Raw genomic sequence first — 15738 nt, 5'->3', positions numbered from 1 at the left:
CCTATGTGGGGCATTTACTCAAATTACTTAATTAAATTGGTGTATTTCAATTCTACCAAAATATGTGTTTTTAGTGTTTTTAATGGCCAGTGGGGGGCAGCAAAACAACTCTGACCATGACACTGACATGTTATCTTTATTTAATTTGAACACTTGTCTGTTTACTGACACATCCTTATAACCAAACAACAGCTGGTACAGCTGCTCCTTGGTGTTTACATTAAGATATTAAAGGTACTTATGTTTTAATCCTTACATCAGTAAATTACGCCACCAGGGGGCTCTTGATCAAAACAATAATAAAGAATGAGCCACATAACACCAGAGTATAGACTATAGACTGTAGAAAATATTTGACATAGTCTAAGTGGTGTCAGCTGTTTGGTTACCAGAGGGACAAGGAGTCTAATGCACAGCGGCTGTCTTGTTGAAAACCCCGTCTCAAGCTAGCCTAGATCAACTTATTGACAGAGTTAAATGTGGAGCTGACAAACAGTGACATCTGCTACTAGCAGTTCTATCAGCCATGCTGCTAAATATGCATAACTTAATATCCGAATTTAAACCAAATTGAAGAAAACTTCAGAGCCCATACAGTGCCCCAAAAGACCTGAAGAACCCAAACCAAATATTTCCTAACTAGGTTGTATGTTTACTTCTGCTGTAAAATCAAGTGTACAACAGTAGTTCAGGCAGGCCATGGAGTCAAGCACTGCCATAATTGAGATCAGCTGATCTCATTGAGTCATCATCAACTGATAGCCATCATTTATGCTCCAAGCACGCTATTGGCTACTTGCTTTCATTATTTAGGCCTTGTCTCTACAGAGACGAAATGATATATGTCCGTTTCGTTTTGAAAAAGTTTTCTGTAAATACAGGATTGTTTCAGGAAATGTGCGCGTAAGCACAGAACCACTGAAAATGACTGAAAACGCTGTAGTATATAAGCCAAGTCTGTAAGTGGCGCTGTAACGCTGCCATGGAATTGCACCAAAAGAGAGAAGAACATCACGGGAAACTGCCCAAAATGTTCCCCTTAGCCCTTATGGTTGTTCTCTGTGGATTTAAGAACATTTGGTGTATGCTGTACTCGGTGGTGGTAAAGGAGCATCTGATTTTGCTGTAAAAGCCACAATAAGCTCAGTAGCTTCTACAGCATGAACACAACCCTGTAATCTGCCGTTGTTGTTTTGGCATGACCTGCGCATGCGGTTAAGTGGGCTGCGCTATGTATGAGGTAATCGTTTCGAGAGAAGATGTGGTTGGCTGACCACACGGAGATGAAACGGTACAGATTTGTTCACTCTGGGACCCGATGAAACGCTGATACGACAAAAAAATTTTGTGTATACTCCTGAATTCGTCAGGAGTATACACTCAGTATACATTCAGGCAACTATTATCCTTGGATTCAACACTAAAATAGTCATTTGAGACATTTCAGTCCTCTAAACCGCCTGATCACAGCTGATGTAAATTGTAACTGACAACCAGAATGATGACAAGAACCACTGTCAGTCTGTCCTGTCGTAGGATAAATGTTGCTGTCTCTTATTTGTTTTGGTCTTGGAGCTGGATGAGCTTATAAATACAGGTATATACTACTATCATTGAAATAAGAGTGTATTTAGAGAGTACAAGATCATAAATTTGTGAGGTTAAACTCATAAAAATAATATTACAGACCTCATTCAAGACTTTGAAAAGGGAACCACTCATGTCTTAACTACACTAAATGAATGTGTTCATAAATCAGAGACAAAACAAATCAATGCCTTTAGCTAGCCTGTGTGTGTGTTTGTGTGGTTGTTTAAAGGGCAGCTGGTTGTAATTACTGATTCGATTCGGTCCATTACCATGGAGCACAGCATTACTTTTTCCTTTTATAATCTGTCATCCAATTACTCCAACCCCACAAAGACTAATTAATGAGCAGGAAGGCACCATGACTCCCACTCCAATAAAACCACCTCCTGCTCTGCTTCCTTCTCCTTCATGGCTTCACTTACATGAGGACTGTTTCAAACGTTTCAATCATGATGGCTTTTCTCTCTGTTTCCATCATTAGATTATTAGACTGATGTGTGTTTTGATGCCTAGTGACAGGACTGAACAGGTGGCAGAAGTTATATTTAATCTGCCTGTGGACAAATGGATGATGATGGTGTTGAACAGAAAACAATCATTAGGATAATTGTGAGTACATCTTACATTTAGGCAAAGGATCCAGTGCTGTTGTGCAGCAGCTTTCAACAAAAACATAAACAGTGTGTAATACAGACTCAAGTACTATTTAAACCATCCCAACCCCACTGTCATCAAACTGCTATAAGCATCATTTGAATAAATGAAGGTACGGTATACAAGTATACACCCCCTTGGATGTTTTACCTTTTTTTTTTTTTTTTTAAATTTTATAAATAAGTTACAGTGAAGTGATTCACCCCCTTTAAAGTGACCTAATTCATCAGAGGTGCAAATAGTCCCACAGTTAGTAAAGCAGGGAGCAACTGAGTGCAGTGATTGTAGCATAAAGACACCCTTGTCTGGAAGGTCCAGTCTCTGGTTAATCAGTATTCCTGGCTACCATTACACCATGAAGACAAAAGGACACTCCAAGCAACTCAAAGAAAAGGTTATTGAAAAGTAGAAGTCAGGGGATGGACACAAAAAATAATCCAAGGTACTGAACATCCCCCAGAGTTCAGTTAAATCCATCAAGAAATGGAAGGAATATGGCACATGTGTAAATTTGTCTTAGACCAGGCCATCCTCACGAACCAGGTGAGCATGCAAGACGGAGACTATTGAGAGAGTCCACCAAGACTCCTATGACTACTTTGAAGGGGTTACAAGCTTCAGCAGCTGAGATGGAACAGACTCTGCATACAACTACTGTTGGTTCTTCGACAGTCTAAGCTTTATGGGAGAGTGGCAAAGAGGAAGCCACTGATGAAGAAAACTCCTTTAATCTGGACTAGAGTTCACTCTAGTGGAATAAAGCACGGTGGTGGCAGCATCATGCTTTGGGGATGCTTCTCAGCAGCCGGCCCTGGAAGGCTTGTAAAGGTAGAGGGTAAAATATACGTAGGTTGTGTGTCAGGTTATGACACACAACCTACCTTATGGGGTGTTTTTTTTTTTTTTTTTTTTTTTTTTTTTAAATATCAGAGTCCTAAACTCAAAACAATAAATTAGCAGAAGAGGTGGGTGGAGCTGAGCACTACATCTCTACTCATCATCTTTTGTTTTTGTTTTTATTGAGAGCCCCCTGGTGGCAGAGTATTAATACTGTCCCTTGACATTCAAACCAATGACTACAGTCAAATAGCCCCTTAGAGCAGATATGACCCAGACTGTCCAACAAATGTTTAGTTTTTTCAGTGGAATCCTGATTAGAATTCTGAACTACTTCATCACATTCTCTGTGTTTGAGCTCATTGCTGATCATGATTTTTTTCAAGAGGTGTTTTGCTTCAACAGAGAAACGGGAAATCTGGCCTGTACACCCTGAATAAATGAGAGGAAATCATTCAGTGCAATTGGAACAAGCAAACACTGTTACCAACGGCAACAAAAGCCTTGTATGTTTGTGTCTCAGGGCTGATTTTTTTCTCAGCATGACCTCTCGTCCTACACGTCCATGTGTCTTCGTAACCCTCCCGATCTGGTTAGCGGGCAAACCGACTCAGCCACACTATCTCTGTCAGGGGACTTGGTGACTCATACATACAAACTCATCGTCAAGACAACAAGGCGTACTCTTATTAGTAACCACACAGTGCTGTATCACAACACAGAGAAAGGTCAGCGAGCGGTTGTAAGAATTAGGGAGCGGCTGTGAGACCCAGACACACAGAGGTCAAATACGTGTGGATGAAAGGGCAGGAGGACACTCTATCGACACGCCAACACTTCCCTTCAAGGGATATGACTCAGTGTAACGCTGACACACACACATTGACACACACTTTGTGATAAAGCCTTCAGTGTAGGACGCCAGACACTTCAGGTCTCACATGACTGAAGCCTCTGTACACAGGAAAAGTCAGGTCCTTCTGACTTATGTGGCGATATTTTTAAGAGGAACAGAAGCCCTTTTTGAAGAGAGAAATTAGGGAGGTCGATTTGTGTGAAAGCCCTTAGCAAGCAGACATTTCATATGTCTCCATTTTCCTGTGAGAATGACTGCAATTTGGTTGCTTTCTCAAGATCTCAGCTTAATACTCTCATTTTATCAACATAACAATGCTGGGTTTTCCATTATAACAGCATAATTTCTTTTTTTCTTTAGAAAACAGCTTGAAATAAATTGTGATCACAGGAAAATAAGCATCATTATTGAGAGATTATAAGTAAATAGATTACAATCTTAAAAGAACAGCAGAGATTTTATTGGAAAGCTGAATAAATGCATGGATGCCTTAACTCTCAGTGCTAAATTTCAAAGCAAAGGCAGTTTTAGACCCTTTTTAGACCCTGAATGCCATCTCAGCACACTTAAAAAAGAAACAACGGCATTGCCTAACCAGAGTTTTCAAATTCTGGCAGGTGTTATGTCAACATATTTTTATTTCAAATGAAAAATAAGGTATAGTAATAATCACTACTATGTAAGGCTGCCCATAAGGGGAAATTAAGGGGAAAGTTGTCTGGGGCCCAGCCAAAAGGGGGGCCCATGAAGGTCAGGAGTCCAATGTGAAGTTATTTTGTGATAACCATATTTTACACCAGAATAATAACCACTAAAGAAGAAAGGAATTGAAATAAATTGAAAGGAAAAATAATTAAATAATTGCAGAATGAAGGCAAAAATTGGCAAAATGGGTGGTACCACAAAGGTGAAAGGCAGTAAAAAATTGGAAAAAATTGGCAGAGGAAAGTGGTCAAAAGTGGTTAAAATGGGCAAAAAATGATGGTAAAATGGTGAAAAGTGGTTATAAAGTTGAAGAAATCTGGTTAAAGTTGCAACTAGTGGTTGAAAGTGGCAAAAATCAGCTAAAAATGGCAAAAATGGATGGTTACATTGGTAAAAAGCCGTTAAAAAGAGGCAAAAATTGATGAAAGGGGGCAAACATGGGTGGCTTTTAGCCACCCATGTAAAAGCAAAAATTGGCAAAATGAGCGGTAAAAAAGGTGAAAAGCTGTTAAAAAAGTGGCAAAAATGGGTTAAAAGTGGCAAATATAGGTTAAAATTGGCAAAAAAAATCTGTGGTTAAAATGGCGAAAAGCAGTTAAAAAGTAACAAAAATGGGTTAAAGTTGCAACAAGTGGTTAAAATTGGCAAAAATGGTTAAAAATTGCAAAAATGGGTGGTTATGTTGGTAAACAGCAGTTAAAAAGAAGCAATTGATTAAAAGGGGCGAATGTGGGTGGCTAAAGTAGTGAAAAGGCTTTAAAGTAGCAAAAATTGGTCATAGCTGAGGAGCTCTGGCTATTTTAAAAAGAGCTCATACATCCTCCATCTGTGCCCGGCATAGCATACATATGCAGTGTAAAATACCCATTGTACCCACTGGACAAAACTTAAGATCTCAAAATTCTTTCCCGATATAAGCCCTGCTTGCAATCGCTGCAATGTAACCCCTGCCACCCACGCCCATATGTTCTGGACATGTGCTGCTCTTGAGGAATTCTGGTCACTCATTTTTAAAACCATTTCTGATTGTCTGAACAAAGAAGTTGCTCCATGCCCATTTATAGCACTCTTAGGCACTCCTCCGGTCACTCTTACTCTGTCAAGGGCTGAGGCTAACTTTATTGCTTTTGTCACCTTGCTTGCCAGGCGTCTAATATTACTCAGATGGAAGGGTGCAAGCCCTCCCACATTTACGCACTGGATTTGTGATGTTTTTTATTTCTTGAAATTAGAAAAGCTGAGGCACTCACTTAGAGGCTCCACAAAGAATTTTTATAAGATTTGGAGTCCCTTCCTGAATTACATTAAAGAAAAGATTCAGCTGTCTGCTGTGCCTTAGTCAGTGTGAAATAATTTTAACATTCCAATTTATTTACCCACTATACTTAATATCTTATGATCTATTGTGCATCAGAGGACCCTGCTTGTTATTATAATAATAGTGATAATTATAATGTTATTATTTTCATTTGGTCTGCTTATGGTTTCTTTTTCCTGTGTTGTTGAAGCTTATGTTTTCTTTTGTCTTGTAATATTGTTATTATTATTACTATCTTTTTAAAATATTATTATTATTATCTTATATATATATATATATATATATATATATATATATATATATATATATATATATATATATAATATTAATTTTGTTGAATAGAGCCATTCTCTGCATTCTCTGTTATGTGTATACCTTGTTATTGAAAAAAAAAATCCTAATAAACAAAGTTATAAAAAAAAAAAAGATGAAAAGGTTGATGGTTTAAAGTGGCAGGAGTGAAGAGTCTGAACATAAGAACCCAGTATTAGCTCGACAAACTTTTCAGCTCCAAAATGAAGTAACTGTTAACCAGGATGCAAGCACCAACACCACTGATCCAACACACATGCATTGATGTGTGTGTGGGGGGGGTTCGGGGCCCACAGATATATATAAAAGGTAGAATGTTACCCTCCCTCCTCTCAGTACCAGACTGCCCACTTTTTGTGCATTTTTCAAATTCCTACAGAGGAGGTGATCTGGGGTTTACTTACACTTTAACAGCCTCTAATGCCAGTGTCTAAAGATAGGTTTTTAATGTTTTAAACTGGTGTCAGACGATAAAACTTCTTTAAATGTGCTGAATTTGTCTTCATTCGTTAGCATTTTGCAGCTAAGATCAAACATCCATCTTTTTCCACTTAACTGGGGCTAGGTTACAGTGGCAGCAGGCTAAGCCAGTGAACCCAGACATCTCTCTCCCCAGCAACAATTTCCAGCTCCTCCTGGGGGATTCTAAGGTGTTCCCAGCCAAGATGAGATATATAATCCCTCCAGCTCCTCCTGGGTGTCCTCCCAGTTGGACGTGCCTGGAAGACCTCCACAGGAGGCATCCTAATCAGATACCCGAACCAGCAGTCCTGATGATTTGGCACCATCTCTAAGGCTGAGACCAGACATGCTCCTGAGGAATCTCATTTCAACTGCTTGAACTTGCAATCTCATTCTTTTAGTCATTACCCAGAGTTCACGATGATAGGTGAGGGTTGGAACGAAGATCGACTGGTAAGTTCAAAGCTTTGTGCTCTGGCTTAGCTCCTTCTTCGCCACAACAGTCTAGTACAATGTCTTCTGCACTAATCCACCTGTCAAACTCACAGCCCATTCTGCCCTCACTCGTGAAGAAGACTCTGAGATACTTGAAGTCCTTCACCTGAGGCTAGAACTATCTCACTGCCTGGAGGAGCAAGCCACCATGTTCTGGCACTCAAATGTTCATAAGGGTTGTTCTTAGCTAAGAACAAACAGATAAAATTTTGCAAAATGTCAGAATCTTCTTAAAAACCTGCGTGAGATGGTTTTAAGAACAAATTTCTTCTTAGAGAATGACTGATGAATGAGGCCCAGTGCCTCCACTGGCTCTGCTCACTCAGCCCAGTATGATAAGGCTGGTCATCTACACCTCTCTCTCTCTCTGTCTTTCTGATCCAGTTGCAAAAGAAGAAGTGATGAAAGTGTCTTCTCTTTAAAAGCGTCTGTGAGCAATCTGCATCGCTCCAGGCTGCCTGAGTCAAACTAAACTTTCTCTGCCGGCCTAAAGAAGTCTCTGGCACCGACAGACTACAGCTTTTTTGAAGATCGACATAAATAACACATTACATACCAGCCTTTATGAAAGAATAATCTGTTACTGCCTTGTTAGATTTGTACGCTGTTTTTGTGCTTATTTGACATAAAAAATTTAAAATCGAGAGACTTCTGAGATCACGGTCTTAAAAGTGATTTATAAATTGCAGCAAATAAATAAAAAATAAAGGCTCCTTGCAGGGAAACCTCTTTCTTCTGATGTTCAAAGTGGTTTAACTCATTGCTCAGTGAAGGTTTTATGGCTTTAGAAGGATGGTGAAGTCATTCTGGAGCCACAGAGAGGTCCACTGTGCCAGAGAGAGGATGGTAATCTGCAGGTCTCTGTGATGACATCATGTGGCTGATGTCCAGACCAGAAGGGAGGAGTCAGCGAGCTGATGGATGCTTTAACAGTTTCAGGATACAAGTGGTACCTTTGGGCTCTGATGTTCATCACAGAAGTCCAGAAATACTAGTAGTTAGCTTAGATCTGATACATTTCTACTCCAACAAGACTCCAGCTGTTTGTAGAGCAGCATAATAAAAACCCAGGCAATATCTAAAGAGTAACTTTATTTCAAATAGACTTTTATATATGGGAATTAAGTAGTACTGATCATGCAGTTAGGAAACAAATCTTCACTTTTAAGCACAAAGATGTTTAATTCAAGTCTTTGAAAATTTTCAACTGTCTGATCTGGTGCCAAGTGACATATGTGGAATCAGTATCATCACCAGAAAGCTCAACAGTGACCGCCCAACTTTTCCACAAGCGTTACCTTCACTAGTAGCAGCCAAAATTTGAGGCTCCACCAATCAGAGCTATTGCTGTGACATTCTAGGATTGTGGGTAATGTATTGCTTTTGCCAACCATTGTGAATACTGTCTTTTGTTGAAAAATAACCATTAAATTCACTCGGTGCATCAGAAAAAGACAAAATGCTGAAGTTTCGCACATAAATGCAGGATCAGCCAATCATCATTATGATACTCTAGCATTGTGGGTAATGTAGTTCTCTTGCCCAAGATTACAAATAAACCATGTTTTTCCTCAAAATTAAGAGGACAACAAATTAACTTCTGTCTTTTACATCAGGGGTTCTCAACCTTGGGGTCCGTACCCCCTTGGGGGTCGCAAGACACTGAGAGGGGGTCTCCAAATGCCCTAAAAAAAACTAGAATGTTTGAATTACACTGTTGCCACTTTGCACCAGTTCTGCCAAATTGTAACCCCTTTGCATAATTTCTTCCCACCAGTCCCTAACCAAAGTAAGGTTTATGCCACAGCTGCCCTAAATTAACAGCATTGGTAATTACCAAATTCATTTTTTATGTTTCTGCAATGGTTAATACACCAATATGTAGAAGCTCTTTAACCCAAATGATATTTTTAATGCTAAAATATAATTATTTTTATCCATGAATTTTCAAATTTACTGATTTACAAAAAACTGAAAAAATAGTAAAGCATGTTCATATTTCTTGATTAATATGTCAAATTATAGTTATTTACTTGCATTCCTGAAGAGAAAAATGAGTTTTAGTGGTTGAATATTATGCTTGATTCATTTCTGACTTCTCAGAGAAGCCCAGTGAGCCGGCTCCAATTTGGGTGAATTCAGTTTGAAATCCCTCATTCCTGTTCAAAATGGTAAAACGTGGAGAGCACACTGAAAATGAAAGAGTCCACATTAAAGCACTCATGATGCTGGATGGTCTCTGAGACAAATATGACAGGTGGTCTAATAAATTTGTTAAGCACTGTATATACCACAGCTTCACTTTACAGTGGACTATGATTTTTTGTTCTTCCTCTCAAATGAACGTCTGTTAAATGACATTGTGGCATCTTGCTGGCCTCCAGTTTGGCTGGGTCCCAGAAAGCTCTCCCCTTTATCCCCTCCTTATGTGGACATCCACCTTCAGGTACAGTGGGGGTCCCCAGTCTCTTGCACCTTTATTTTGGAGGTCGTGGGCTGAAAAGGTTTAGAACCCCTGTTCTACATGACCATATATCATTGTTTCACACTGATGTAGCTCATATTGAGTCTACTTTAAATGGTTATGACATTATAGCTAATAATCAAATCTGAAAAGTAGCATAGACTGAATATGTGGCTGATTAGGGGCAGCAGGAAGCAGGCACGTCCTATTTCCCCTACTTCCCAGCCCTCTCCATTACATTCTTAAAGCTTTTTGTTTTAAATCCAGAGTAGATGAACCTCAGCTGAACCTCTGGGGTTTAGTTACTCTTAAATATATGAGGAAATTTTCTCGGCATATGAGGCTTAATAAACATTCAGTTCAGTCCAAGTTCCAGGACAATCATGACAACATAACACTGTTAACTAATGAATCAAAAACCCTCATAAACATGCCTTATTATAAGGGGAGTAACAGTCCCAAACTCTGTGGACATTACTGTTAGGTGCACATTACAGGCCAATCACAGCGGCAAAACATAAGACATAGTAGGCACACACAGCCCAACACAATAGCCGCAACTGTTAGTCACTGGTGAAACAAATTCACATTGAAGCTGGTCAGGGAAAGAGCAAAAACTTTGACCAAGAAAAGCTTTCAGCTTGATTCTTCGCTCCTCTTTTATACAGAAATGTTGTTCCATAGTCCGAGCTAACTGTTCCACCTGCAGCCATTGTTTACAACTAAACCACGGCATTGCTCCCGCCTTGTTCTCCTCAAATGACCCTGATCGGTCCGTCCGCTCTCAGACTGGACTTGATTGTTTCAGACAGAATCTTTGTGAGATAAATCTGCGAGATGACAGACATGGAATCTGGCCAATCCATTGGCGTTGCATGGATAACTTTGGATTTAAGGGGCAAAAGGCAGCGCCCCGATAAATAGGCGTTCCCCAGATATCTTTCAATAATATAAACGCATGCAAATTTGATCTGTAGCATTAGAGCTAGCCCATGGATAACTTTAACCACCAGGGTCTGGCTGGATTTAGCTTTGGAGCAGATAGAGAGAAAAATCTTGCAGATCATGGCTACACCAGCTGACTTGACTGTCCTTGTTCAATGACAAAGTAAAGGGTCATACTATTTTAAGATGAAAAATGTAACATTTTAAAATAGTAGGGATGCACACTGTAGGATTTTTGCTGATATCCAATATGCTGATATTTACAAATTAAATGTAAGGACTGAAATTTGTTTATTGTTCATCTTCAAACTTAAAACTGTGTTTTAAAGACTGAAGTTTTAGGTTTGAACTACATCTAAACATCAGAATTGGCTAAAATAATTTCCTAAGTATCGGCATATCAGATATTTGCAAAAATCCAATATTGTGCATCCCTAGTTATCTCTGTTCTGTTTAATAAAGTTATCTAAAAAGGTTATACATAAGCCTTTAGACAGCAGGTCAGTGGTGGAGTGCATAAAATGCTCTAATTGGCAGGATAATAATAAAATATGTTATCTTGTAAAAAGATAGATAAGACTCCGAATAAGAGATAGACAACTGGTTTTTACTGAAATTAAAAATGTAAAAGTTGACACACTCGACATAAAACAATTACGACCAGATAGGCTCATAAAGAGTGTCGTTTATGGTGCACAATAACGCGCAACTCCAGTGCAAAAAAAAACGCATCACCTGTTGCACAGCGCTTTAAGTGTTCAGTTGAATAAAGATGCAACAGGAATCAGTCTGAATTTAAGTATTTTTTGTGACCTGTCGTCAGAAGAAGTCAGTCACCCAAATCTTCTTTTCTCTTGTAAAATTGCTCCAATTACGCATTTGGCATAACTGCTCTCAAACGAGCCAGGTAACTCTGACCAAAGTCCTTCCCTGCCTGTTTAACATCACCTGAAGTGCACTGATAGTCTGGCTGACGCTCCGAGCTGAACGCAGCTGTGGGTTTGGACTCACCTCTCCAAAGGCGATCAGATGAGCTTGTCTGAGTCCACAGCAGCCGTGCGTCCGGAGGGTTTGGCCGAGAGGTGAAATCTGCGGAGGCGACGCAGCTTTAAAGACAGACGGAGCACAGAAAAAAAAAAAACTTCAGGACATAAGCCAAACCTCTGTAAGCTCTCATAAACAATGACCTCAACCAGGAATTCACAAGCTCTCTTTGTAAACTTCTCATTTTCCCTGCGTCCAAAAAAATGGCATCGTGAAGAAAATAAGCCGTAACTTTTCTGCATAATGAGCAAAGAGACGAAAAACACTCACAGGAGCAGGTCTGCTGAAATTAATCACCCTCATGATAATAATACAGGTCAGAAATGTTTATAAAAGATGCCTGACTTGTTAAGTTGACACATTTTTCGTTTCTTATTCTCGATCGGCCTCACTCACCTCCTTCTTTGGTAATGAATAGAAGAATTACATCAAGATGACTCATTCTACAGTAAACCACAAGTAAATAGACAGCCTGCAGACCTAACTCTTAGTGTTAATCCATTACGAATATAAATGCATTACAAAATGTCTGCTGAGTGTCCCTGTTACTCAGCACTGATAACAGCCCTTTAATCCAAACAGTTATTTGGCCCCTTGAGCCAAACCCATCACAGAGATTAACATCTAACTCTGTTGTATTCGTGATGTGTCCAGCCACAGTAAAAGCACGAAGGGAGGACTTCTGCTGAATCAATAAATCAAACATCAGGCAAAAGGTCTCTTTCTTTATCATGCAAAAACACACTGCTAGAACTATTCATCCCCAAAAGCATGCTTCAACAATTAACTTCTACTAACAACCCGTTAACATAAACCCTGCTGCCCTGATGGACAAAACATCAGCATCCATCAGTTTCAATTGCGGAGAAAAATATGACACATTGAACCACAGGGTGATATTAAAGGTCACATATTTTACCCTTTAAAGACAAGTTTATATTGGTCTCAGAGGTCCCCAAATAATGCCTGTGAAGCTTGTTGCTGAAAAAACATTCTAGTATTTGATTTTTATTTCTAAAAAAGCCTCAGTTTCAGCCCCGCTCAGAACGAGCTGTTTCTGTGTTTCTGTAGCTTTAAATGTTGTGAGCTGTCTGACGCCGCCCCTCTCAGGAAATGGATGCGGCTCTCCAGCTGAGAGAAGGATCAGGAGAGGAAGGCCGAACTTTCTTCCAAGCAGGGAGGGCAAACCGAACCTGGGGGCGGGGCTAACTCCCCACATGACATCATGAGGGTAAAATCTGAGAATGGCTTATCATCAGCACACATTTTCTGAAAGGTGGGGGAGGGGGATTTTTCTGATACTTGAGGGGATTGTGGACAGGCCAGGGGCACATATTTTTGTTAGAAAAGCTGAAAAAGGTGATTTTTGCATAATATGCCCCCTTTAAAAGAGGAAAGTCTATAAGCTGGCATCGCTAGAGAAACCTGATTGAACTGTGGGATGCCCCTGCAGTAAAGAAGGTGATAAAACAGCCCAGAGTGTGATATTTAAGTGCTAAAGCACACTCAGGTGTGGTCGAGAGTGCCTTCCATTAGAGAAAGCATGATAACTTGATCCCTAGGATCCCTCTGCAGTGAAGTGAACCTGAAAAAAGGTGACCGAAAGTAAACTTTTCAGTGGACAAAACAGGAATGCCCTCTAGGAAACAAAAAAGCATGATAACATGACAGGATGCCCTATAACAGGGGTCATCAACTACATTTGCACTAGGACCAGCTTTTTCCTAATCAGGCACTTTAGGAGGGAAAACTCTCAAAGAAACCAAATAAGTCAGTAAAATTGCGTAGTTAATGTATTTTGTTGAAATATTTTTATTTCAAATGTGTGTAATTCTTAGGCTCTAACATTGAGATCAGTCCCTATATCACAGCCAGCCACAAGGGGACGATTGGGATATTTTAGTTGAATATTTCTGTGGCTGTCATGTTTGTCTCTAGATTTGATGCTAATATGCTGTGTAATGGTAAGTGAAAAACCCAGGCAGAAAAATTTCACTCCCATAATGCCTGTTTCCACAGAAAATTCCAGCTTTTATCAAGAAAGAACAGACTGATAAATGCATGTTAAACATGTATTATATTTGCTAACAATGGCTGACAGGTGGATTTTCTAAAAAAATGGATGAAACAAAGCCATTCCTGATTAAATTGTTTAGAATTTTTATTACGAGCCTATAGTTCATAATAGACTCATGCAGTGAAGAAGATATAAACTTAACTTTGAAAAATTCCCTGCAGTGAGGATCGATAACTTGGTCTTCGTGATGCTCCTCCAGTGGAAGATCTGGACCTCCATGATGCCTGTGGAGTAAAAGATACAATGAATTCAGAAAGTATTCAGACCCCCTTCATATTTTTCAGTTTTATGTTGCAGCCTGATGTTACAGTTGAAAAAAATATTTTTTATTCTATTAATCTATTCTTAGTACCTCATAGCGACAAAGTGAAAACAGAATTCTAGGATTTTCTGGAATATTTTAAAAATAAAAACTGAAATATCACATTGACATGAGTATTTAGATCCTTTGCAATAACACTTGAAATCTAGCTCAGGTTTCCTTTGACCGAGAGCCTGATAACACTTTGCAAAACACTCCACATGAAAGAAAAGTCTGCTTCCATGTGTTTTCCACTGGAAAGATACTTCTGTCTATCCACTTTGCCAACAAGCCCAGATCAGTGGAGGGCTGCAGTGATGGTTGACCTTCTGGAACTTTGTCCCATCTCCACACTGCATTTCTCGAGATCAGTCAGAGTGACCACCAAGTTCTTGGCCACCTCTCTAACTGAGGCACTTCTACTCTGATTGCCCAGTTTGACCAGGCGACCAGCTCTTAGAAGAGTCCTGGTTGTGCCAAACTGCTTCCATTTGAGAATTATGGAGGCCGCTGTTCTCTTGGGAATGTTCAGTGGAGCAGAATTTGTTGTGGCCTTCTGCAGATCTGTGCCTGTCAACAATAAATCCAGGCACTGCGGGCAGTTCCTTTGACCTCATGGCTTGGCTTTTGCTCTGATATACATTGTCAGCTGTGAGGCCTTCTATAAAGAGGTGAGTGCCTTTCCAAATCATTTCTAGTTAATTCGTTTTCCCACAGGTGGACTCCAATCAGGTGTCCAAACATCTCAGCAAAGATGGAGAGAAATGGGAGGAAATATGCAAAAACGTCTAAAATTCTCTTTTCTTTTGTCATGATGGGGTACTTAGTGTAGGTCTGAATACTTTCTGAATACACCTCTGGAAGCCATTGCAGTGAAGAAAACATTACTTGACTTCTCGGATTCCTCTGCAGCAAAAAAAGTGCTCAGGATACTTTTAAAGTGGAAAAAACTTGATAACGTGACTCATAGAATATGGAATACACAAAAAAACTTCCAGGGTGGAAAATAGCTTGACTTCTTAGATGCTGCTGCAGTGGAAAATAGTTGATAAAAGACTCTCCAGGATACCACTGCGGTGGAGAATACATGATAACCAGACTTCCAGGATGTCTTGGAAAACAGTTACCGGTAGACTGTACAGGATGCCCTTGCAGAAGAGAAAACATGGTAACTTGACTTCTAAGACTCCCCTGCAGTTGAAAAAAAGTTAATCCTTTTCCCTCCAGCATCCTCCTGCAGTTTAGAGAAATGGTAACCTGGCTATCATGATATCCCAGCAGTGGAGAAGACATAACAACTCGACTTTGAAGATTCCCCTGCAGTAGAAAAAAAGATAACTTAGCTTTCAGGATACCTGTACAGTGAAAACACATTACCTTACTTCTGGTATGTCTCTGCAGTGGAAAACAGATCATAATAGACCAGGGGTCATCAACTACATTTGTACAAGGGCCAACTTCATCATATACAGGCACTTTGGAGGCCAAACTTTCAAATTAACTAAAAAATATTTTTGTTTAAATATTAGATTTTCTTTCAAATCTACACAATTTTAAGGGTTTAAGAGTAAGATTAGACCCTATATTGCAGTCGGCCACAAGGGGGCGATTGAGATATTTTAGTGGAATATTTCTGTTCATGTAGTTTATCACTGGGTTTGACGCTTACATGTGGAAA

At 39.6% G+C, this 15738-nt stretch overlaps 1 protein-coding gene across 2 annotated transcripts in view; it reads right to left on the bottom strand.

The window, feature by feature from the left end:
* Positions 1-12225, bottom strand: part of fhl1a (four and a half LIM domains 1a) — a 28347-nt gene extending 16122 nt beyond the window's left edge. The window contains exons 1-2 of one of the 2 annotated variants that reach the window (XM_041797590.1): positions 12079-12225; positions 11650-11727 (exon numbers count right to left, since the gene is read on the bottom strand). In XM_041797590.1, coding sequence (XP_041653524.1) covers positions 11650-11727; positions 12079-12124 — 124 coding nt within the window. In that variant the 5' untranslated portion in view covers positions 12125-12225. Of the gene's footprint in view, positions 1-11649; positions 11745-12078 lie in introns of both variants that reach the window. The other variant, XM_041797591.1, reaches the window with a different exon arrangement.
* Between the last annotated feature and the right edge of the window lie 3513 nt (positions 12226-15738).

This window comes from Cheilinus undulatus, linkage group 10, assembly GCF_018320785.1.
Source record: "Cheilinus undulatus linkage group 10, ASM1832078v1, whole genome shotgun sequence".
Taxonomy (NCBI): Eukaryota; Metazoa; Chordata; class Actinopteri; order Labriformes; family Labridae; genus Cheilinus; species Cheilinus undulatus.
Note: the sequence above shows the minus strand (reverse complement) of the source record. Positions and strands in the feature narration are given on the sequence as shown.